The 26,973-nt window shown below is 36.6% G+C and overlaps 1 protein-coding gene across 1 annotated transcript in view; it reads right to left on the bottom strand.

Moving 5' to 3' along the window:
- The window catches only part of SYNE2 (spectrin repeat containing nuclear envelope protein 2), a 430,300-nt gene that overhangs the window by 220,421 nt on the left and 182,906 nt on the right, over positions 1-26,973 (bottom strand). The window contains exons 45-52 of the mRNA XM_043984057.1: positions 26,507-26,848; positions 24,968-25,102; positions 21,800-21,954; positions 18,731-18,890; positions 16,008-16,166; positions 9,397-9,552; positions 8,171-8,436; positions 2,341-4,435 (exon numbers count right to left, since the gene is read on the bottom strand). Of these exons, the coding sequence (XP_043839992.1) occupies positions 2,341-4,435; positions 8,171-8,436; positions 9,397-9,552; positions 16,008-16,166; positions 18,731-18,890; positions 21,800-21,954; positions 24,968-25,102; positions 26,507-26,848 (3,468 nt within the window). The remainder of the gene's footprint in view (positions 1-2,340; positions 4,436-8,170; positions 8,437-9,396; positions 9,553-16,007; positions 16,167-18,730; positions 18,891-21,799; positions 21,955-24,967; positions 25,103-26,506; positions 26,849-26,973) is intronic.

Here is a 26,973-nt window from a genome sequence, read left to right as displayed (position 1 = left end):
GCTAGTATGTAGCTAAGTATAGTATAGCTAAGAGACTACCAAGTACTAAACATTCTACTACATCTTTCATGATCATCCCCTAGCTTACAAATTATAGGCTGCATTTCTAGAATAATTTGCATGAATATCTCTTAGCTTACAAATTATATATTGCATTTCTAGTATATGGACCAACTAGGTGGTCCAGTGGATGGAGTGCCAGGCCTGGAGTCAGGAAGATTTATCTTCATGAATTCAAATCTGACCTTAGACACTTAGTAGCTAAGGCGAGCCTGTGCAAGTCAACCCTGTTTGCTTCATTTTCCTCATCTGTAAAATGAACTGGAGAAGGATGGCAAACCATTCCAGTATATTTACCAAGACAACTCCAAATGGAATCAGAAAGAATTGGACATGACTGAAAAATGACTGAACAACAACTGAAATTTCTAGTATGTTTAGCAAGAATCATATTTTATAGAATTTGTAAAAGTCATTTGTACAATAAACAGTTCAAGAAAATATCTCAGTGCTTCTGAAAATAAATTTTTCAACAATGAAACTGATTTGGTAACCTAAGGTATACATCAATGTTTTTAGTATTTTCAATATTGGATTGAATTTATGAACTTGGATAATTAAAGAGGTTCCTTATTTGTATACACTTTTCTTTAAAAAAAGATTTGGGGGCAGCTAGGTGGCGTAGTGGATAGAGCATCAGCCCTGGAGTCAGGAGGACCTGAGTTCAAATCCAGCCTCAAGACACTTAAAACTTACCAGCTGTGTGACCCTGGGCAAGTCACTTAACCCCAATTGCCTCACCAAAAAAAAAGATTCAACCTAAAAATGAAGCCCTCCTTACTCTAATAATTAAATACTGTATTTAGTCCAAATTATTCAACAAATGTGTATTTTGCAACTATATTGTACATTTGCCTGGAATGCCCCCTCTGCTTCCTCTTCTCTTGATAACATGCTGTCTATTCTCCAAGGCCCAGCTCAAATTTGAGCTATTTCATGAACCCTTCCCCAAATTCCTCAACTGAAATTGATTTGCCATACCTTTGATCTCATTGTGGTTTATCTCTTCTTTTCTACTTGCCATATTCTAAATTGTATCTATATGTATATCTATGTGTGTATGTGTGTGTGTGTATGTATATGTATGTATGTGTGTGTGTGTGTGTGTGTGTCTAGATACATGTGTTATGGTATAGAAACATCAAGTCAATTTGCTAGAAAGAGCACTAGATGTATGGTCAGAAGACTGTGGTGAGACAACCAGATCCTGTATCCATGGCTTATTGGTTGTCATACATTCTGAAAGCCGCATATCTTCTAAGACTCTGGTTTTCTCATATACATAATGAAGATGATTCTAATACTTCCACTCCCCCTTTCACAGGGTTATTTAATCCTATGCAATTCAACAGGCATTTATAAGTACCTATTATGTGCAGTGGAGAAGGAAATGGCAAATCACCCCATTATCTTTGCCAAGAAAACCCCCAATAATGGATCACAAAGAGTTAGACATGACTGAAAAAGATGGAACAAGAAATTATATGCACAGCACAGTACTAGGTAAGTGCTAGGGGAAAATACTGGGGTGGGGGGAAGGCATAGAATTTAGATAAGTAAAAGTAATTAGAAGAGGGAAATAATGAATAATGAAAACAAGTGTCAGGGGCAACATAGATGTGAGTTGTTATTCTAATCATCACCTCTTCTTACCAATTTGGAAGTTTCCTGAGGGCAGGCATTTTGGACTTATTTATCTATCTCCCCTGCAGTGTGGTGTCCATGCTCCCTATCAGATCAAGTGTAGAACCAGTGTATATTATTCATTTCACTGGGTTGAATTTGCAAAACACATTTTTGGATCAACTAGTTGAAGAACTGTAATTAAAATAATATAAAATCCAACCTAATGAGATTTGAAAAGGAGGAGGGAAGGGATGCTGTTGTTCAGTCATTTCTGACCCTTCATGGTTCCATGGACCATACTGTCCATGGGGTTTTCTTGGCAAAGAGAATGGAGTGGTTTGCTATTTCCTTCTCCAGTGGATTAAGGCAAACAGAGGTTAAGTGACTTGCCCAGGGTTACATAGTTAGTACGTGTCTGAGGCTGGATTTGAACTCAGGTCTTTCCTGACTCTGGGCCCATTCTCTATCCACTAACTGCCAGGGGGTGGAAAGGCAGTGCTATCCTAACCCGATTCATTGACTTTCATTTAACTGCTATACCTTCTATTTATCTATAAGGGAGATCAGCCTCCCTAAAACTCAAAACAAAGAACTATCACCCCCATACTACACCAATGAAAACAGATGCATCAACAACTTTATGGAGAAACATACCATGCGTAAAGCCATGCCTGTGTTAAATTGTATTTGAAGATCTTCAAATTCATTCAATTTTGTTTCCAAATCCCTGGTTTCCTGAGGCTTATCTTCTTGCCTTGGATATTCTTTGCCAGTTATAGCTTTGATGTGACAAAGCTCAGCCATAACTCTTTTTTGAAGAACTTCACAATTATCCTTTTCTTCTTGAATGTGTTTTATTTCCAACCCAACTTGTAATGGCTGTTGTAACTGAAAATTAGCCTGTGTTAGAACATGCAATGCATGTTCCAATTGGTCTTTAAAATCCTGAAAACTGACAGATTGGGGTTGGAAATTTTCAACCAGATTTTGAAGAGATTTGTGCAGCTTGTCATTTTCTTCTGCAAGGAGCTTTATTTGTGGTATCTCTTGTTTGAAAGATTCCTTAAAGGTTTCACTGGCATTTAATAGATTTATTATCTCTTGGCACAAACATGTAGCTTTTTCAACTCTTTGACTCAAAATCTGGGCACTAAGTAGCCTACTTTCCAGAGAAAAATTGGGGTCACTTACTATTTCAGCAGTTTCTTTCTTAATTTGCAAAGTTATCATTTTCAGTTCATTTAGTGATATCTGAAGCCTTTCATTTTCTTCAACAACTCTCTCTAATTGTTTGGCCTTTTCCTCAAGTTCTATTTTTATTTTAAGTAACTCTGCCTGTACCTTGTCAAGTTGTGAACTGTCCCAGTTGAGTCCAAGGCATTCAAATATTTCTTTATGTTTTGCTATTTGTAAAACATTGGATTGAAGAACAGAGGTTCTTTCCCTGAGCTTACAGATTTCTTCTTTAGTTCCCTGATTCACTTCCCCATTTAGTAGAAGCTCGTGATTATGTATCTGGTTTAATTCTTGCTGTAACATGTCTGTTTTTTCTAAGAGTTCAGTGTAGATGTCTAGATTTTTTCTGACTTCATAACATTTATTCTCAACTAATCTTTGTGTCCTCCTGGCTTTATTCTTAAGGTTTCTTAATTGATCATCAAGAAATACTCGTTCGAATACATTTAAATGCTTGGAGAAATCTGTGGCCTCCTGGAGATGGGTTGTGATGACCCCCTCAGTCATCTTTAGTTCCTTTTGAGAATCCTTCAGAGTAACAAGCTGATGATCCAGGTCCTCCTTTGAGAAGGCTGTTTTGGTCTCAGGGGCAAACAATACTTCCTTTCCTTGGAGAGAACTCTGCACTTTTTCCATTTTCTCAAAAAATGTGCTTCTCTCTTCCAGTTTGGACTGTAATTGCTGAGACACTTCAGTGCATTTTGAAACAAGTGCTTGGTTTAAGCTTCGCAATTCTTGTGAGAAAGTATTTAAGTCAGTAGCTTCACATTGGCTCAGATCAGGAATGACACCTTGAGTTTCCTCAACCAAAGACTCTATAATTGGCTGCTTATCCAGAACCTCATCATTTATAGTCTTATGTTTTCTGATCTGTGAAACAATATTATCTGGAAGAAGAGCAGCTGTCTGCTGAAGGCCAACTAATAAATTATTAACCCACAAAACAGCTTCTTGAATCTTTTTCATTGTTGGGCAACTTTTCAACTGACTGTCCTTTTCTCCTGTTGATAGCTCCAGTGCTTCTAGCTCCTCTTGTAAATTATTTATTGCATTTTCCAATGTCTTCTTTTCTTTCTTTCCCCAAATTCTTTTCATCTGATGTTCAGCTCTCCCTTTTAAAAGTAAAAGGTTATCCCTAATGAATTGGAGCTTTGTGGCTAAGGACACTAGGTCTTTCTTTTCTTCTTTTTCTGATGGAGAGTTCAACATTTGCTGCCGCTGCTGCTCTTTCAGTGAATTCTCCAGGTCCTGGATCTTACCCATCAGGCATTGAAGTTCATCCCATTCAGCATGTTGTTGAGAATATTTCTTTTGAATCCACTGTTCCACTTGTTCCCAATGAAGCTCAAGTTGCTTAAGTTGGCTTTCTGCTAACTTCTTGTCCATGTCACTTAGGTGACTCAATAAGTTCACTTGTTCCTCTTTAAGTTTGTTTAAGGAATCTTTCTCTTTATGTATTGACTCCAGGTATTTTTCTAGTTTCTTCAGACGTTGTATTCTCTCCAGAGAGGCACTGTCAAAAATACAAAATATGATTTAGCTCATTAACACTGATTACACAACAAAGGAGTATAAGCTGCTACGTGAGTATACGACTCATCTCTTCTGGTTGGTTAGCCCAATCATTCTATTCCCAACGATTGTCAAATAAAAGTTGGGGGATATAACTTTGTCTCAAACAGATATCTCAACCTTCATCATACAGACTGTTGTCCCACTAGTGGCTCCACTAACACTCAAAATCATTCTCTGTGAACCATTTACTCCTGAGAATACAGGTAGACCTCATTCTTTTGTGGACATGGACAAGATAGCCTATATCCCAGTGACTAATCAATCAATGAATCAATAAGTATTTATTAAAGACTTAGTATGTGCCAGGCAAAAACTATGTCACCTCTACACTCAGTCTACAGGAGGAAATAATGTATACATATGTAAGTAATATAACATTTATATAGCATTTACTATGCATCAGGCATTGTAAAGTACTGAGTGCTTTACAATTATCTCAATAGAGCCTCATAATAACCTGCAAGGTAGGTGCTATTATTATCATCCCCACTTTACAGATAAGGAAACTGAGGCAAATAGAGGTTAAGTGACTTGCCCAGGTCACACAGTTAATAAGTGTTTGGGGCTGAATTTGATCTCAGGTATTCCTGACTTTGGGCCTGGAGCTCTATCCTTTGTATTACCTAGTAGATACAAAAAATTAAAAATAAAACAAACACAAGGGAATTTTGAGAGAATTGAAACATGATTATCTGAGGGAGGGGGAGGTATTTGAAAATACCTTTTGTAAAAGGTGGTTTTTGAAGGGAAAAAGGAATTAAAAAGGAGAGGTAAACAAAGGGCACATTCATGGAAGAGGAGACAGACTGTGCAAAGACAAGGAAATGGGAGATGGAATCTCATGTGTGAGGGACAACAAGTAAGCTAGTTTGGCTAGACCACAGACAGCATGAAGAGAAGTACAGTGCCAAAAGTTTGGAAGGAAGATAGTTAGGTCGTATGATGGATTGAGTACTGGGCCTAGAGTGAGCAAAACTCAAGTTCAAATCTAGATTGAAATTTACCATCTGTGTGACCTTGGGCAAGTCATTTAACCTCTATTTGCCTGTTTCCTCAACTGTAAAATGGGGATAACAATAGTACCTACCGACCTCCCAGGGTTGTTGTGAGGATCAAATAAGACCATTTTTACAAATCACTTAACACAGTATGTGGCATATAGTGGATGCTGCATAAAAGACAGTTGCTGCCACCACCACCACCACCATCATCACTCCTGGGCACAATAGGATACTGGAGTTTCATGAGCAGAAGACTGTTATGCTCAGAGCTGTGCTTTAGTAATATCACTTTTGCACCTGGTGCAGAATATAGATGGGGGAGGGAAGAAATTGAAGGTAGGGAGGCCAATTAGGAGACTACTGCAATAGTCCAGGTGAGAGGCAATAAGGGCTTAAATTAATAGGAGAAAGGGAATGGTAAAATATTGTGGAGGTAAAGTTAATGAGACTTGGCAACTGATTGGATATGGGACATAAAGAAGAATAAAGTGCTGAAGATGACAGAAACCACAAACCTGAGTAGAACAGAAAGATGACAGTCACCTGAAAAATGGGAAGTTAGGCTAATGAGTGGTTTGGGGGAAGAAGATAATGCATTCTGTTTTGGACATATTCACTTTAAGATGTCTACAGGATATCCTGTGAGAAGTGTCCACTAGGCAATTGGTGATACAGGCCTGGAGCTCATGTAAGAAATTTAGGCTGAATATATAAATCTGGGAAATCATTTGCATAGAAATGATCATTGAGCCCACGAAAGCTGATGAAATCACAGAGAAAGGGTGTAGAGAGAGAACAGAAGACCCAAAAGGATTCTCTTTAAATGTAAACTCTTTTAGAGCCAGCTGGCGATAGAGTACTGGACCTGGAGTCAGGAAGACCTGAGATCAAATCCACCCCCAGACACCTATTAACTGTTTGTCCCTGAGAAAATCTTTTAACTTTTGTTTGCTGCCATCTCCTCAACTATAAAATGGGGATAATAATAACACCTACCCCCCAGAGTTGTTGTAAGGATCAAATAAGATAATGTTTATTAAAAAGGACTTAACACAGTACCTGGCACGAAGTAGACACTATATAAATGCTTATTCCCTTCCCTTTGTCCTCTTGGCCATAAGAATAAAGTAAATGTTAGCCATTATAGTCAGTAGTTCATGCATTCTTACCAAAATCCCATTTAATTATAATTTTCAATATGAATGAACTGTCAATTTACATATATACATATATATATATATATTTCAGTATATCTTTGCAATATGAATCAAGCTATGGCAGTCAAAAAATGTATAATGGAAAAATTAAGCACCTGAAGTTTCCCGTCATACATGAAACCATTCTAATGATCCATGTTTTAAATTAGTTCCTATTGTTATGGGCCCAGAGCACCCCAGAAGTTCTCTGGGCTACATCAAAGAACCTTCTCCTTGAGAAACTAATCCAAAGGACAGACACACACACCTAAAGAGATAAGTGGAACCAGATTGCAGGGGAGCTAGCTTCGGGACCCCCACCCTTCATTCTAGTCTCCCTCACCCCTGGGGAGATAAGATTAGGTGTGGCTGCTGCCTTTGTGGCCTGAGGAGCAGAGAGATGGCTTGAGAGATCCCAGCCACCCCTCACCCAATTCATCCATCCACCACCAGTGGGGGAGGGTCCTCCCTCACTAAGGGAACTTTCCACAGTCAGATGGTCACCCCCATCAGTCCTCTATAAAAGTATCTTCCTTTTTCCTGCTCGAGGAGATTGGTATCTCAGAGCCACACTCTGTGCCATGCCTTTCTCCCCATGAGAAGTCCAAGGATTTCTCTCTTGGTTTCCCTTCCTTCTCTTCCCCAGTCCCTAAATAAACTACTATCTTACTCTAATTGCTTTTGTGTGCAAGAGGGTGTAATTCTTTAAAGAGGAATTCCTAAGGACCCCAAACCCCTACCTCTATCCTGAACCCCCTACCCTATTTCCCCATGTCACTATTATCTTAGAAATCAGCAACAAATTAATAACTCTAAAGAATTTTTTTAAAATATAATTTTCACATTTCTATGGCTTTATACTTTATTCCATAGATTGAGTTGTAAAATAAGCTCAATATCTAAAATGTAACATTTACTTTTGCCTCAAAGTTGTTTCCTTAAACAGTTTCCCTAGGTCATAAGCATACAGTTTATGCATCACAATAGCAACAAAACAAGACAGGAAATTTATTAAATAATAAAAACTACTAAAATAATTCAACTAATTTGATTTTTGTTCAATAAAACTCTTTTTTTAGTTGATTTGTGTGAAGGACATGAGTTGGATGTATATACAATACTATGAACTCATCAAATCCTATTCTCATGCCATGTCACCCCCTGGGATTAAATGATTGAATGAATTCCTCTTTCAGACCACCTCTTTCAGCTTCAGGGAATTACCACGCAAAAAGACTTAAGAGAACAAATTTTGTGTCTGTCTCTGTCTTTCTGTCTCTGTCTCTCTCTCTCTCTCTGTGTCTCTCTCTTTTCAGCTGGTCTACCACCAAAGATAATGATGTCATTTCCCCACAAAACTTCCAGTAGAAAATACTGTATCATACATAATAACTATTAAACCACAGATACTTTCCAAAGTAACTAAAGGATAGGTTCAGATTAAAAAAGAAACCTATTCTGTGCTCTTGAACTTACACTTTTATGCTTTCTTTTTCCATTGATAATGCTTTCATTGACGATTTAACAGCCAAGAGGTGTTCCTGGAAATCTTTGATAAGAGAATATTGTCTTTCCTTCTCCTCCTTCAAGGTAACCAGTGCTTGAAGTAGTCTGTCCGACTGGTCTACTGAATCTTGTACATTTTGGACATCCAAAGCACTGGTTTCTGTGTTACTGGGCAATATAACAGACTCCTGAGATCCAGTGTTGGCTTTCTTTGCTTCCAATTGCCCATACAACACCTAGTTTCAAGTCAAGCAAACAAAGACAAATAAAGACACTCCTCATCCAAACCAATGGGCAGACCAGCAAGCACACGCTCATATTGTCTGAGAGGCTGCTAATGTTTTTCAGGTGTTATTTCACTAATTCATTATTCACACGTAGGACAACTGAGGCATCTGGCAGTTTCAATGGTTTGTCTTTTGTGAGAAGAATCTACACTTGATTGCTGGCATAATGGTGAGCATTCAATTCAAGAAGCAAAATTTATTAAGGGCCTGCTATGTGCCAAATCCAAGGCTTAGGTACTTGGCATACAAAGGCAGAAACAAGCCAGTCTCTGCCCTCACACTGAAACTCACACTCTATTATTCTTGTTGCACTCTATTGTTGTTTTTGCATGCCAACAGATTGCTTAAACAAAGCATCCTTCTGCTTTTACTAGCCCGAACATAAACTTTCCTTATTTCTCTCATCTATATTCACAATTATGTAAGCCTTGTTCAAATGTCAGCATTATTCACTTTCACTTGATTAAATAGTGACAACAACCCAGTAGAGGCTCACACAATACCTTATAGAATTATAAAGAAAGTAAAACAATGACTAAGAACCTAGTCCCACTTACAATTAAGTGGCATAAATGGCATTTTTCAAGACCACAAAAAAATTACATAGGAAAAAAGAATGATACAGGTCAATATACCTGGGCTTTGTCACTAAATGAGTCTGTTTTTAGGATTTAACTGAAAAAAGAAGCCACCTGATATTCATTAGCACTACCTTTCTTTTTAAAAAAAATGGGCAGATTTACACAACGTACTGATTTGTACCTAATTATATATTTACAAAATAGATTATCAGGCAAAGGTTAAATAAGACTTTTCACTTTATGCAAGTATTTTGGATGATTACCATATATTATATTGTACAAGATAAATGATGCAATCATGTAGTCAGTGTTCTTCATATTTCCATACCTCTATCTCCTTTAATTGTTCATTTGCTGAAATAATATCCAATTCTAAAGGTTGATTTTGCAGCTCATTAACTTTCTGCTCATCTTCAATGTTTTTTATGCTTTCTTGAGCTTCAGGAAAAAGTTGTTTTGACAAAAGCATTTCTATACCTGAATTCTGAAAACATAAAAAAGATAAATCATTCAGTGGTCCATATCTAAAATGCAACATTGATTTTTATTAAAATATTCAACTATGCTTGTTTTATTACTTGAATGATAACATAATAGAATAAGGAAAATTAAGTGTCTAGTAGCTGGTACATATTACTCCCTGAGTCACATTTATTATAGCATTCTCTACCCCAGTGTTCACCAAAAAACTTCTGATTGACATTTTAGAAAATCTATCAACTCTTTCTGATAGTACTATATAGGATACAACAGGCAGGGAACATGCCCTTTTTTAATCTTTCGATTTTCCTGCTACCAACCTATCACTAGTGTTTTGTGCATAGTAGGTGCTTAATAAATGCTTAGAGATTAATTAATTTGACAATATAATAGGATGCAAGCTGCATTTTTAAGGAAATAAAAACAAGTTACAGAAGAGAAAAAAATTACAAAGTGTACAACTAATAGATTGTAAGACTCAGCATATTGCTTTGCAAATAGAATTGTAATAAAATTTAACAAGATATACAAGTGAATGAACGTAACACCATGACTTTGTGCCACACTGAATGATAACTTCTGTCATTAACCATTCAGCACCAAGAACTCAGGCCAGGGTCAGGGAAATGATGCATGGTTCGGAAACAACTTTTAATTAGAATACATTAAATTTTCATAGAAGTTTTAATGAAGAGGAATTGTTCTTATATGTTTATTTTATGGTATAAGTTATTCAACTAAGAAATAGTGTGATGTAGTAGATGGAGATCTGGTCTGAGTCAAGAAGACTTGGATATAAATCCCAATTCTGACATATGTTGGCACTGCACTTAGCATCTTCTGCCCTGCCTAGTTTCAACTCTACAGAACAAGATCTTCCTCCCAGGATAAACTCATCACTTCTAAACTCACATTATCACTAACTCAAGCTTTGATCTATACCATCTCCCTCAGTCTCCTCTCCCCTCTGATTGGAGGACTGGAGGACAGAGTACCAAACTCCTCCCAATGTTGTAGAGGGTAGAAACCGACTCAACTCACTTCATTTTATATATGCTGCCGTGCCTGGTTTCAAAAACAATATGCTCAGCATCAGATTCCCTTGGTGTCACATTTCACCACCATTCCTGTGTCCTGTTGTATGCCATCTCCTCCTTTAGTTCAAAGCTTCTTAAACTGGGGTTTGCAACCCCTAAAGGGGGTCCCATAACTGAGTGTGGGGGTCATGAAAAATTTGGCAGTAAATATTTGATCTGTATACCTATTTTATATACCTATATACCTGGGGTTGTGTAAAAATTTCTTGGGCAAAAAGGGGTCATGAGTGGAAAAAGTTTAAGAAACTCTGCTTTAGGTTATAAGTTCCTTGAGAGCGTATACTGTTTTTCTTTTTATTAATTGTATCCCCATGCTTCGCATGGTGCCTGACACTGTTTATTGGATTGGATTGTGTTACCCTGGGCAAATTGCTTAACCTCTCTCTCAGTACTCTAGACAACTCTTTACCATTATAAATTGCAGAGAATATGTCAGCTGCCATTGGTAGATGGAATTTCCTTATTAATCCAGTCCTCATCCCTAAGATATATCACTAAAGAATTTAGGTTACTTACTATGTCCAAGCTACTTCATAAATGGGTACCATAATAAAAACATTCCATTTTAAGTTTTGTTTTCACTTGTTTCTTTTTTTAAACAAATAAAAATCTATTAAGGCTCACTATTATCTTTTCCCAAACCTAAGAATAAAATTTCTTATCTCCAAGAAAGAGAGAAGCTTGTTCTTTGCCTGGTGCCACATAATTAGTGTTGGTGAAGCAATTACAACTAGCATGGAAATTTAGTTTTATAATATATGTTCCTCTAAAAAAGCTTTCATATGAAAGTTACAACTAAATATTTTCAATATGACCACCCCTGAGAAAAAGGCAAATTGTTCAGTGTGCTACTTCACCATTCCACTTTTATCTGAGTAGCATCAAGTTAAAATTAATATCAAGGCCAACCTTCAAGGAATAAACATTATAAAAGTCTATGTATAGGAAGTAGGAAAGGTTGTAGGGGTTTGATGTTGTAGGGGGTTTAGAAATTATGAGTCTCATCTCATTTAATTTAGTACTGGCTAGTATCTACTTGCTACTTGCACAAAGTACCTAATTGTGGCACTTCCCTCATATTCTCCCTGCCTCAACCCCCATGGGCCATTGGTAAGTCCTTCAATTTGTCTTAACCTAGAAATAGTTCTTATTGTCCCTCTGATACCTGTTTGAAACAATCCAGGATATGGGATATATGCTAATCTATAAACATCTATGTGCCAGGCACTGTGCTAAGCTCTGAGAAAAAAAAAAGAGAGGCAAACAATAGACCCTGCCCAACATGCAAACAAACATTTACAAACAAGGGGAAAAAATGATCCATATAAGCATTGTCAGGTATATAGGAGAACACCATCAAGGTTAACACCAATTGTCATTCCTAATCACAATACATCAATTCATAATGCATGTACATTTTTGGTCACACATATATACATGTGTATAAACCTATTATACTCACACATATATCATTTCACATTAGTTACAAGATGCATTTTTTTAAAATACCTAATTTTTAAAAAAATTGTCATTAGCTGCCTCTTTTCCAAAAGCTGTATTCCTTAATTTCCAGAATTCTCTATCATGTTGCCTCATATGAACCTTTAAAATAAAACAACAATCAGGGAGCAGCTAGGTGGCAGGGGGCAGTTAGGTGGCACAGTGGATAAAGCCCCAGCCTTGGATTCAGGAGGACCTGAGTTCAAATCTGTCTTCAGACACTTGACATTTACTAGCTGTGTGACCCTGGTCAAGTCACTTAACCCTCATTGCTCCACAAAAAAACCAAAAACAAATAAATAAAAGAACAGTCTTTTGTTTCTGTTCTTTTTGTATTTTGACTGATTGGCAATTTTCACCTCTCTGAAAATTTTGATAACTTTGGGGCTGGCACAGATATTTTCCCTTGTCCCTGTGCCACTCCACGAATAGTGGTCTTTACAATATTTTGTATAGCAAACATTTTCCAAACACCTTCCAAAATATACTATTCTCTGAATAAGAAATGGCCTACATTCTTGAAAGTTGTCAATGCTTTTGTCAGTTTGTAGTATATGATATAATCTATAATTATATAACATTATTTTTAGCTGAATCAAACAGATATCCTCTTTATATATGTGTATATATATATATATATATATATATTTTTTTTTTTTTTGCGGGGCAATGAGGGTTAAGTGACTTGCCCAGGGTCACACAGCTAGTAAGTGTCAAGCGTCTGAGGCCAGATTTGAACTCAGGTACTCCTGATTCCAGGGCTGGTGCTTTATCCACTGCGCCATCTAGCTGCCCTCTTATATTTTTAATAGTAAACATTTCCAAATTCTATCCCTCCTTCCGTCCCTCCCCTGAGGCAGTAAGCAATCAGATATAGGCTATATGTGTGCAATAATGTAAAATATTATCATATTAGTCATTTCATATAAGAAAACTTGAATAAAAGAAAAAAAGAAAGTAAGTAAAGAATAGGATGCTTCAGTCTGTGTTCAATCAATATCAGTTCTTTCTTTGGAGATGGATAGTATGCTTTATCAATAGTCCTTTGGGATTGTCTTGGATCATTGTAAAATATATATGTGTATGTATATATATATATATATATTTATAATATAATAAAATGGTATTATATAATACAGTGGTATATTATATAATAGGCCCCCATGCTGCCCTAACTCTTTTTAAGTTTTCAATAAGTACTTTATTTTTGTTTTTTGCAGGCAATGGGGGGGGGGGGTTAAGTGACACAGCTAGTAAGTGTCAAGTGTCTGAGGCCGGATTTGAACTCAGGTACTCCTGAATCCAGGGCCGGTGCTTTAACCACTGTGCCATCTAGCTGCCCCCAATAAGTACTTTATTAAAATTACTCTCACATTTTTCCATCTACAGAAATAAAATATATCCAACAAAAGAAATCAAATGTTCAGCATTTTCATTTTTCTTTTTCTCTAGCTATGCTACACTGGCAATTCCATCAATTTAGATCCCAACATCAGTCTCTGTCTTAAGAGACTCCTAGGAATTACAGAACTGAACTATGTGAAAAACTCAATAAACTATTAAAGAATAAACAAGAAAATAACTCTATCCCGTGGAACGTAAATCACAGTAGGGAAAAAGGGGAAAACCAGCCAGATGAGTTCTTTTTATCTTCTTTTCATGGTCAAGTGGGACTTCAAAATCTATCACTGTAAATCGATCAAGAATAGTTAAGAAAGTATTTCTCAGTAAATGAAAATAATTTTGTACTAGAATAAAATCTTAACTGAATTGTGGGATGTTTTGACCAATAGTCACCATTTCTGGGTAATAATATCTTCTGTAGGTTCATACAGAAATATTTGATAATAACCATAGGATTATAAATTGGAAAAGTTTTTAGAGGGAGGGTAGGAGAAGGGAATGAGCATTTCTTAAGTACCTGCTACTTAATATGTTTTATCTATGGTGCCAGGCACTGTGCTAAGCACTTTATCATTTTATTCTTAGAACAACCCTGGGATATAGGTGCTAGTATGATCCTCATTTTGCAGCTGAGGAAACTGGAGCAGACAGCAGTTAAGTCTTGCCCAGAGTCACTTAGCTAGTAAGTGTCTGAGGCCACATTTGAACTCAGGTCTTTCTGACTAGAGTCATGCTCTATACATTGTGCTTTCTAGCTATTTAGAAGTTATCTAGTCCAATCGTCTCATTTTACAGATGAAAAAATCTGAGGCTCAAATTGTTAAAAATGATTTATTCCAAGACACCCCAAATATTCAAACTCCAAAACTAATGTTCCCTCAATTGCATTATGCTGCTTAAAAGTTGGAGTCATGGGGCAGCTTGGTGGCGCAGTGGATAAAGCACCGGCCCTGGAGTCAGGAGTACCTGAGTTCAAATCCGGTCTCAGACACTTAACACTTACTAGCTGTGTGACCCTGGGCAAGTCACTTAACCCCAATTGCCTTACCGAAAACAAAACAAAACAAAACAAAACAAAAAAAACAAAGTTGGAGTCATAATCCAGTATTTTAGATTGTTATCTATTTTTTTTTCCATCTTAAGCTGTCCTGGGATTTTCAATGGAAGGCAATGATCACATTATTGAAATTCTTATTATTGGACCCACAGCAGCTGTCATAAACATAGTGAAATAAACTGCACAAGATGATTATCTGACTTTCTATTAAAGAATTTTCATCAGCCAAAACTCTGTCATTATGTGTAACAGCTTCAGGCTCAGCTTCAACTAATTTTTCCTCCTCACCAAAAATTCAGCATGTGTGCATATTTCTAGCTTCCTGTGGGTTTTGTGTATATGTGTGTGTATGTGCATGTCTATGTATGTGTGTATGCATATGTATTTGTGTGCACTGTACATGCATCAGTGTACACAAGTGTGTGTAGGTGTGTGTTTTCCTGATAGAAAATCCCTTTCTCTTAAAGTTTCTCAAAGCGACTGTTTTTGGTTAATGGCCCAAATTAGTAGCAACTCTTTAAACTGGTCAATAGAAAATAATAAATTTTGGTGTTCCATCAAACTACCTGTGAGATCCTCATAAAGGAAAAAGATACATAATAAATTATCCTGGTCAAAAGACTTTAAGAAATGCCTAGTGTTGCCTATAGGAATCCACTTTCCATTTTTCCCCACCCCAAGAGAAAGAAATACCACAGTTTTGAAATGCAACTACTTTTCCAGGCTTCAAAATTCCCCAGAGGATTCTATACATTAGTTTCTAGAAATATAAAACTAACAGTCTACTTAACTTTGTACAGTGCAATTTATGATACCAATCATAAGCTTTAAAAACAAAAGAATAGCATTTTTATAACTATTCTCTTCCAAAGCACAGTTAAATTATATTATAAACTGGTGTTGCTCAGAAATTTTAATTTTCTTTAATGTTTTCATTATAGAGTATCATTTGACCATCTTACAAGATGGTGGCAGGGTGTCCCTTTTTCTTCTATTTCAGACTGGGGCCTGTGATTTAGGTTACTCAACTATAATACTTGTATTCTTCATTCTGGACCTCTACACATCTTAAAATGGCTGTAGAAAGGGAGAAGGATATAAGTAAAGTCAGGAAGACCAAAATGCAAATGCTGTGCAAGTGCTATATGGCTAGGATTGTGACCCAACTATTTCTTTTTTTTTTGCAGGGCAGTAGGGGTTAAGTGACTTGCCCAAGGTCACACAGCTAGTAAATGTCAAATGTCTGAGGCCAGATTTGAACTCAGGTACTCCTGAATCCAGGGCCGGTGCTTTATCCACTGCGCCACCTAGCTGCCCCCCCCAACTATTTTTTTTACCACCAAATGTACTTATAAAATTACCAGTGCGTATGAAAATACATTTGAAATCCTTTTAGCTTACCTCCAAAATTGAAAGTGTTTTTCCAGTAACTGGCTCTCCTTGTTCCTCTAGCATAAAGTTCAGGAGTTGTTCCTTGCTACTCAACCACAGTTGGAAGTCTTGTACAATTTTCCTGTAGGTCTGATAATTTGTTTCCGTGGATTTATCCAAGGATGCCACCTTAAACATCACAATAGCAAATGTTCAGAAAATTTGTTCAAAAGAATAAAAAAAATTCAGACCTTCTGACTGATAATTATACCCTATGACAAGGAAATTAAAGATGTAATTACACATAAAAGGCAAAAAAGCAATTATGCCATGTAAGTTGACATATGGGAAAGATAGGTCAAGAAAAATCATTCAAGAGATGCCAACTATAATTTTTCTCTATGAATTTTTTTGAAAAATTGTGGATCAGAAATGGAATATCTTTCCTCTATTTCCAACATTTAATTCCTTCAAACTACCTTGCAATGACAGAAAACAGGCAGTCCATGCTTTTCACTACTTCTCCCATTCTGAAGGTCTTTCATAGTGGGGAGGGAAGGAAAGAAGGAGGTAGTTTTGGCAGCTTAACTGGTTCCAAAATTCCAGAATCCATATTCTTACAAATCATTCTAAATATACATTCTCAATTACTAACAAGGCAAAGGAATATGGCTGCCTCTTTCCCTTTTCATACAACCCTCTTTCAGGATTCTCTTTTGTGATTTCTTTAAAGTTGTCCTTTATGCATGGGATGAAAAAGAGCAAAGAGAAGAAAGTAAAATATAAGTGAATCCTCCACTGCAAACCCTAGTGACTCCCATTTTAGAATCATCTTCAAATAGTAAATTACTGCAGTGACTATCTTTCCCTCTTAAGAGACTCTTAGGAGCTGTGTAGTTATAATGTCCATAGAATAATTTTTAAAAAAATCATTACTATCTTATTTTTTTGCACATTACCCCCATAACCTACTATCCATTCCATCCTCTTCCTGCCAAGGAGCTTTCCCTTCAAACAATGAAAAAGTTAAGCAAAACCAAATGACACAATAGTCCCAAGCACATTCTGGGGTAAATATGAAACAGATTACAAAAGTCACAAAATAACGATGGCCGATAGCATGACATAAAGGAAAAGGAACAGCTCTAGACTATTAACTATAGAAATTATTTAAAATGGTAAAATCAAACTCCAAAAAATGTTACAAAAGTCAACATATTATTTTATAATCCTGTACACATCAATTGGCAATCAAGTGCCACAATAAATTGCCAAGAAATAAAGAATTGTACTATTTATCGTTGGTACCATATGAGTACCTAACATGCTGTTGTGAGAATTCTGCTAGTTCCCACCATGGTAGAAAGACTTGGGATCCAGGCTCAGTGATGGAGTTCATTTGTTTTTATCTAATGACCAGCCTAAGTGTAGAGTAACTTGTCACCAGAAGGTCAGTGATCAAAGGATGATTTTTTTGACCACGGATACTTTTGAGGATGTAGATGAAAACTAATGCCTGTTCCTGAAGAAATGAGGGGTAGGGAACAAGAAGGAGTGTTGTCCTTTGGCACAGACTTATTTTTGGCTCTAATTGTTCCAAATAAAAGGGATTCACGTTAATAAATACAATATTGTTTGGGAGAGCTGTTTATTCTTGGACCAGAGACTACCAAAAAGAACATTCCTTCCTTCTTAGAAAGGATAAACTTGATTTGACTTAGCTGCTTGGGATCTGTACTTGCTATTTTCCTGTGAATAGGCATACAGGAATTATCATTTTTGTCAGTGAAGTCAGTAACCATGTTGAAAAAAGAATGGCTCTATGGAAGTCTTGGTTTTAGACAAGTCAAATTTATGATCATAATAGGATTAAAATTTTAATGTGGCAGTACACTTCGCAATGTCTCATGGTAGATACAGGAATGGCCATGGCCCTGGAGTCAAGAATACCTGGATTTATATCATGCTATTGACATATAAAGGCTGTGTGACCTTGGGCAAGTCACAGTTTCCTCATCAGTAACATGAGGGATTTGGACAAGATGACCTCCAAGTTTCCTTTTGGCTCTAAGTCCATTATTCTCTCAGTTCCCTGGACAATTTCCTAAAGTTATGCTATAAACTAGTTACCAATCTGTAGAAGGTGTTTCAAAACTAGGAATTCCTCAAATTGGTGGATTCACAGGTCTGAACTGAATAAAATAATAACAAAATAAAATGTGTGTTATACAAGATGTCTCAAAAGTCTTAGTGGAGTTTTAAGCTTTAATGGCTAGACTATTATCTGAGGCAAGATTAGAACCAGGTCTTTCTAATGCCACGCTATTCACTAAGTCATGCTTCCTCTTACTTTGGCGGGGGGTACATATCTTAAAATTTTGAGTTGCCCAAATATTGTCAAATCTAAAAATGTAATTATGAATCAAGGTTTATAAACACAAACACTATTGTTGTTGTTCAGTCCATCAGTGATGTCCAATTCTTCATGACTCTGTGAACTGACTGTCTATGGAATTTTCTTGACAAAGATACTGGAGTGGTTTCCTATTTTCTTTTCCACTGGATCCGGTGGATCCTTTTGTCAGGCAGTCAGAAGTTAAGTGACTGGCCCAGAGTTACATAGCTAGAAAATGTCTGAGGATGTATTCACAATCAGAACATGTTGATTCCAGGCACATTGCTCAATCCAATGAGCCATCAGCTGCCTCTAACTATATTACAAATTATTTTTGGAAAGGTATAAAAGTACTCACTTGGCCTTCAGTTTTTAATGGCTCTTTTGTCTCCCAGTCTTCCAAAGATGTTTGGTTTGCTATCAACTTTTCTTGGATAACATTCGGAATGTTTGAGGTTTGATTATTCATCTGGTCGTTCTTCAAATTATCTGCTGCAGATTCCCGCTGACCAGAAATCCTGAAAATCAGGAAAGATGTTCATTTTATTAATTAGCCACAGTTAACTTTAAGTGACTAAAAATGACAACTTTTCTAATTTTTAGAAAAATATAAGCAAGTGGAACTTAACTGTGGCACTATTTAAAATTGTGATATAGAAGATGCAAAATATTCTTTCTCACAGTGACATCTTACCAAAGGCTATACCTAAAACAATCTTAAACTAATGTACAACACCTTACTTTCCCTGACTTCCAGATGCTTTTTGGCCTTCACCACTCCCATCAATTGCAGGCCATGAAAATGTTTGAGAAGATTTTAAAGAGAAAAACCTAAAAGGTTTTGGGTTTTTTCTTTCTTTCTTTCTTTCTTTCTTTCTTTCTTTCTTTCTTTCTTTCTTTCTTTCTTTTTGCACAAAATGTCAGAACAAAAAACCTTTAAACTGGCTAATATCTAATGTCAGGAAGAATAATGAATGAACGATTGAATGAAAAGCTGACCAATTATACAAGCCCTAAGTTCTTCCTCTGAACTCCTAAAACACTTTCTCTAAATTGCTCATCTGTACATTTATTTAGATGACCTTATCTCACCCCTCACATCCATCCCCTGCTGCTAAAGTATAGATTTCATGAGAAGAGGGTATGTCTACAATGCCTATATACAATGTTGAGCACAGTAGATACTCAATAAATATTTGAAAGAATTCATGAAGATTCTGTTTACAGGTTCATGTTCAAGCCTAAATTGATATCTGAGCTAGGTAGGTGTAGTGGATAAATACTGGAGCTGGAATCAGGAAGATCTCAGTTCAAATCCTTCCTTAGACACTAGCTGTGTGACTCTGGACAGGTCATTCCACCTCTCTTAGATTCAGGCTCCTCATCTATAAAATGGAGATAATAATAATAGTACCTACTTCTCAGGTTTGCTGTGAGGATCAAATGAAATCATTTACGTAAAGCTCATTGCAAAACTTAAAGTGTTCTATACATATTGTGTGTGTGTGTGTATGTGTATATTAGTTGGGGTAGGGCAGTGAGTTTTCATTATCATTAGTTCCTATAGTAACAGATAGATGTGTTTGAATTTTCACAAGTAGCCTAAATTTCAGTTTTTGCATTTCCCAGAAGATTCCAGCCCCAGTCAATACTTTCCTCTACAGACACCTACATTCAAACACAGAACCTTTTAAAGATACTTGGTGATTAATGTGAAGTAAGATCAGTACTCCCAATTTGTGATTTTGATAATTGAGAGCTTAAAGCCTCTTACTCATCATATAATTCTCTTATTTAAAAAAAAAACTGATCTCCTTCCCTTACCTATATTGTATCTTAAATATATATGCAATCATATTGTCTAGGAATATTATTTTTCCTTATTCTGTAATGTGCACAATAATCCCCTCTGCCATGTTTTAGAACAAAGAATGGTAAATCTTCAGGATCTAGAAAGCTTTTAGGAAAAACAAACGGCTAATTGAAATACTAATCTCAGTATTATGTGGCAGAGGCAGAAAATAACTGGATTTGAAGTCAAAAAAACCAGCTACAGACCCCAGCTATGTGATTTACCATCTGTGTGATTGTGGGCAAATCATTTATTCTCTCTGAACCTAAGTTTGCTCATCCACAAAATGAAGAAGGTTGGATGAGATAGATAATGAGCTAGCCTTAAAGGTTCCAGGTCTCAGTGTTATGACAGTATAACAATGAAGAGTAAGAACAATAAATTCTGGACAGCACTTAAAATACTAGACTTTCATAGAACATGGCTTAAAATAATGAGATAAACTGTGGAGCAGCCTGGATCCTTCCTTCAGAGCATAACCATATCCACAGTGAGAGCCTGATAGAAAACAGTTAACTGTTATGGCACATGCTACTTCTGGTGTCTCCCAACACCAGCATTTTTAATAAATAAGATTTAAATAAATATTTTAATAAATAGATGAATACCTATAAGAAAGCTGCATAATAGTTTTGATTTCATAAGTATAATTTCCAAAGAATGAAAGTCAGGCTTCAAGTGGGAAAGACCTGGGATGAGGTACTGCCTATGACACATTCTTTTTTTGTGTGTGTGAGGCAATTGGGGTTAAGTGACTTGCCCAGTGTCACACAGCTAGTAAGTGTCAAGTGTCTGAGGCTGGATTTTAACTCAGGTCCTCCTGAATCCAGGGCCAGTGCTTTATCCACTGCGCCATCTAGCTGCCCCTATGACACTTTCTTGCTGTGTGGTGCCATGCAAATCACTTACTCTCAATGCACCAGAAAGCTGTCTGACTCTAAGTCATAGTGGCCTATCTGTATTGATAGGAGTTTGCTTATTGGGACTTCCCTACTCCAGTGAAATCATAAGGTTGGGCAAAAAAAAGTTTCTATGAAAAACTGTACATCCACCTAATTTAATAAACATTTATTAAGCAATATTGTATATTAGTCACTGAGCTAGGTATTGGGGATCTTATCAAGTAAACGTGATAAATAATAAGGACATATGTCGGGGAGAAGGAAGGAATAAGCAGTCATATAGTACCTATTACATGCCAGTCACTATGCTAAGCATTTTACAGATATCTCATGTTATCCTTATAAAAACTGTAGGAGGTAGGTGCTAGTTGGATAAATATTTTACAGTTGAGGAAACTGAAGCAGACAGAGGTTAGGTGATTTGCCCAGGGCCACAGAGCTAGTAAGTATCTAAGGCTGAATTTGAAGTCAAATTTTCCTGACTCAGAGCCGAGAATTCATATGTATAAAGAGTATCATATTTCTTGCCTTTCTCAATTGGTGGTGGGGGGATGGAGAGGAGAGAATTTGGAACTAAAAAATAAACATTTTAAATTAATTGTTTAAAACACAGGATATGGAACCCTACCTATATGATGTCACTATAGAAATAAGTTTCCAACTGTGATTTTACCTTTTTTCAGCTACAAGCACTACATCAGATTCTTTTCTGTCCTTGAGCATTTCTATGCTCTCAGGCACTGAATTTTTGTCAAAGGTATTAGATTCAATAGTATGATCTTCAGTGTCCATGGTTTCCAGATGTCCTTGTTTTGATGACATTTCATCCTGTAAAGTTTTAAAGGGTGACAAAACAGATTATTACTAATTTAAAATAAAGCAATGATAACAAAATAAAACAAATATTGATTAATTATGGTATATCAGCATCAAGACAAATTAAAAATTTGGCTATTTCGGGCACCAAAAAACTAAAAGGATGACAAAACAGACACTGCTTTGGAAAGATATGCAGAAGTGGATAGAGGATTTAAGTAACAAATGTTCAAACTATCTCATAATATGTCATTTTTTGTAAAATGGGCATTTATGAGGTTCTCATAAACTTGATAATAAATATCATACTTGGAAAGAGTCTTTAGGACTTCCCCATTCACAGTTCCACCTTAAGAAGTGTTGCTCATTTATGGATTAAAAATCTTGAAGGCACAATTTGCATTTTCCACAGTAATCAATGAAACTATGGGGCCATTTATGTGATCATGGGCAACCTCTGTAGGCTTCAGTTTCCTCACTTGCTCTATGGGGGTTGGACTACCTGATCTCTAGGATTGATGTAGAAAATCAATCTGACCTTGTCTGTCTCAAACAGGCCCTGGCCTTACTGTATTCCAGCTACAACTACAGGCCTGTAATCTCTGCCTTCTGACCTTGTCTGTCTCAGACAGGCTCTGGCCTTGAGGTACCCCAGCTGCAACAACAGGCCGCCCCCTTAACTACTGACCTCATTCTTATGTGTTCCTGTAATGATGACTAAACCACTAGGTGCCACTATGCACCCTTTGTTCAGTGAATAACTGACCTCATCTTCGTTTGATAAACTTGCCACTACACCACACCTACTCTTTTGGTATATAACCAGGTGGTCTACAAGCCTCGGCGCCCATAGTTGGAGGCTTGAAACCCCTCTTTGGGTCTGCGCATAATAAACTCTCTCTCTCTCTCTCCACCTCGAGTACTTGGCTGAGTATTTTCTGTGTCAATCGTTCCATAACATGATCTCTTCTAGTTCTGATCCTAATGAGCTCAGTTTTGGACATATTGAGTTTGAGGTGCCAGTGAAACATCCAACTGGATCTTGTAAGAGGCTAAAATTCTAGCTAGTCTGTCTAAAAATCTAATGAGTGGTCGCCAATAAATTATAAGCTTTAGCAAGAGTTAGACTTTTAGGCATTTATTGAGGAGAATAAGAATTTGGTGAAGAGAGAGAGAAAGAGGCCTAGATTCATCTATCTGTCAAAGGGAGAGCACATTTTAGCTCCACTCTCCACGAGAGTCCTCATGAAAGAGAGAGAACCACCCCTTCTTCATCCCAGAAGCCTCCTGTGGAACCAGCAACATCCCATCCACATGCACACACATCTCCAAGCTAACTGGCTAGTAGCCTTGATTGACAGTACTCATGAGCAAACGTCACTTCCTGACGCCAAAGAAAAGCCACATGGCCTGCCCTCAGATGCCTTCTCCTCATGGTGGAACTTTCCTACAGTAACTCTCCAGCAGGTGGAGTCACTCCAATCGTTACAATCTGTATCATAAAATTTCTAGTTTCCTTCAAAGTAAAGCTCAGATGCCACCTTTTTTCTCCTTCCAAAGCCATGAATAAATTTTAATTTGCATTTTCAGAAGATATGAATGGGATCACAAATGGAATGTATCTGTTTTACACATACACACATATCTCCTTGATTGTACATAAAAATTACTAACAAAATAGGATGCCAGGAGAGATGTTATGGAAATTTGTTTTCTTTTTGTTGTTGTTAAATTGTTTTCAGTCATGTCTGACTCCTCTTTATAATCCCTTTTGGAGTTTTCTGGGTAAGGATACTGGAGTGATTTGTCATTTCCTTCTCAAGCTCATGAGGAAACTGAGGCTAGGTCAATTTAAGGTAATTTTTTAAAAGCTACAAGGGATAATGTTTAAATCTTATAAATGCAAATTTATAAATTTCCTTAAACCAAAACCCAATAATGTTATCACTTTTTTTTTTTTTTTTAGTGAGGCAATTGGGGTTAAGTGACTTGCCCAGGGTCACACAGCTAGTAAGTGTTAAGTGTCTGAGGCCGGATTTGAACTCAGGTACTCCTGACTCCAGGGCCGGTGCTCTATCCACTGCGCCACCTAGCTGCCCCCATGTTATCACTTTTTAATCACTAATTCCTCTCATTTTCAAAATTATTCACATAATTCACATACTATTAGAGATGAGAGCTATACATCCATAGTGATCCCTGAGCTATAAACTGTTGTTGAGCTTAGATAATGTCATGATATTTCTAGATATCAGTGTGAAAATAAAATAATGTTGCAGAGATTTAAAATGCATTCTTTTTTTAGAGAAGCATAAAGTCTTTAGCATACGATCACAATACCTCTTTTCCACAAGTGTTCAGGATCATGTAATCTCCATACAAAATACTCATGTTATATCTCACCTTTTTTCCTTAAGCCTTTGAGTTACTCTGACCAGTGCCCAAGAGGATTTCCCCAACACATAATCCTAAAGAGGCTTGCCCAGTGTAACGTCATTCTCTACAACATTATTTCCTTATCAAAATTTTCTTGTGTTTATGAGATTTAAAGAATTACTACTCATGTAAAGTCATTTTTCACTTGACTGGCCAGATACTCCCTGCTCTGCTTGCTCCTGAGACAGCTAGGTGGCAAAGTAGATAAAGGACTAGGCCTGGAGTCAGGAAGACCTGAGTTCAAATTCAACAATAGCTGTGTGTCCCTGGTAAAGTCACATAAACTCTATCTGTGTTTCCTCATCTGTTTTAAAATGGGGATATTAATAGCCCCTATCTCACAAAGGTGTTTTGAAGATCAAGTGAGATAATATTTGTAAAGTGCTTAGCGCAGTGCCTGGGGCATAGGGGAAACTCGATCTCTGCTACATAATAAATACTCCTTTGCTTTTTATACTTCTATCAAAACCTCTGTTTTAGTAACTGTTTTTTCTGTTTCATGGGTATATTTCTGTTCCATGAAGAAAATGTGGGGCTTAGTGAATTGATATTGGAAAAGTACCCTATAAAATGCTGACTGTTCTCCTACCTGAATAGTTGGACTGTCTCCATTCTTCCCCTGGATGGGAGGCTGTGGGAGGCAGTCTGCCAATAATAGGCTAGATTTCATATGAAGTTTCTTAGGCTGTTCTTTATTCATGTCCTTTCCATTTAGTTCTCCAACCTTTGAGAAAACATTTCGAAAGTCAAAGAAAAATCCATCCACCTTGTTGCAATGAATTTTTAAAAACACAATATACTTTCTAATCTTTTCCCTAGGGAAAAAAAATCCGTTAACTGAATGTGGAGATGACTATACTTCAACTATATGGCAAAGATATTTATAATTTTTATGTGCAGTGAGAGGCAGTGTGGTATAGTGGATAGAGAGCTTGTTTCAGAGTGAACAGGACCTGAGTTCAAGCCTCACTTCTGACACATATTGATACATATCACATGGGACTGTAAGCATGTAATATAATCACACTCATTGCTCCCAAGCAATTCTCTAAGACAGAGGTGTCAAACTTACCCATGTTGCCAAAAATTCCTAGTGTCACATACTGGATTAAAATGTAATTGAGAAATGTTTAACAAAATAAATGAAAATACAATGCAACATAGATAATGTTATTTTGTGGTTTTCTAAATTAACATATATAGCCCACAGGGGATCCCTTTTATTTGAGTTTGGCACCACTGCTCTATAACAGTACAAACTGCAGAGAAGATGCTATTAAGCATTAATGAACTAAGTTTTTCCACTGGGAACACTGTATATAGTATCAAAGGTCAAGTTTTGTTTAAAAAAAGTATTTGCAGTATGAGGTTAAGATAGGTAGAAGAAGAAAGAGAATCTTTAAATAGTCACCTTTTTCATTACAAAATCAACAAAAAATTGAACATGGGATTTATTTTATAAGAAAGTAGGTTAGATAGATATACAGTTATCTCTTCCACATTGTGGAGATTAGGGGGCTCGACACCTCCACAATCTGGAAAATCCACATAATTTTTGGCCCTCCCTTCCTACCAGAGAAGAAGTCTGAATTATTATGGTACTAAAAGATAAAATATATTGATATTCTACAATACTATGCACAGATTTTATGCATTTCTGAGTTTCTAAACTTTTTCTGTGTCATCTGCTGGCCTTTGCATATCATCCACAGGTTTCACAAAACTACCCCACAATTCCCATTTAATTTCTCACGTCAACCCGCAATATATTGAAACCATGATGGGGAAAGTATCAATGTGGGAGAGTTAACTGGATTATTTTCTTCTCTATTGCCTCTTGTAATTTGTCTTTGTGAACGTGGTCCAAGAAATTACATCTAATTGAATATCAGATATAAAAATAAACCTAAATTGATGACTACAAGTTCAACAGACATTTTAGCAACAGGAATATTCTACCATGAGTAACTTTGAAAGAGTTTATCTCAAAGTAGATTCTGTGACTAACAAGTATATTAAAGGTTTAATTATGAAACTGGAAATATTTCTTCATGATCCTCTTCTTAGAGCCGAGCCCTTCCACATTCTCATTCTTTTTATTGTGTAAAGTGAAATCATAAATACTCACCTTATTGACTTTCCATCTTTCCTCCAACTTTTCCACTGTGATAGACCCCTGAATAGAATCTTGAGTATCAGAAGAGACTTGCTCTTCTCTTTTTTTCATGGCTATTTCTTCTTTTTTCTTCATTTCAGATTTTGATTTAAGGATGTTGTTGAAACTGTTCTCAGTTTCCTGCTTAACAGATTCAAGTCTATTTTCCAAATCCTTGTGTTTACACTTAAGTGAATCTGTTTCATCTTTAATAATCTTCTGTCCCACTGAAGAGGAGTTTTGTTTGATGGATTCAGCTAAAGCTAAAATCTTTTCTAATGTGTCACCCTTTAGATTAAGGGAGACTTCTAGTTCCTAAGAGTGGGAGGGAAAAAAAACTGTCATTAAAAATATTTCAATTCAATTATCACAAGTGTCAATTGATATTAATAGTGACAAGGTACACTACTTGCCTGGTAGGAAATATGGAAAACTTGTTA

The sequence above is a fragment of the Dromiciops gliroides genome, chromosome 2 (assembly GCF_019393635.1).
Source record: "Dromiciops gliroides isolate mDroGli1 chromosome 2, mDroGli1.pri, whole genome shotgun sequence".
Taxonomy (NCBI): Eukaryota; Metazoa; Chordata; class Mammalia; order Microbiotheria; family Microbiotheriidae; genus Dromiciops; species Dromiciops gliroides.
Note: the sequence above shows the minus strand (reverse complement) of the source record. Positions and strands in the feature narration are given on the sequence as shown.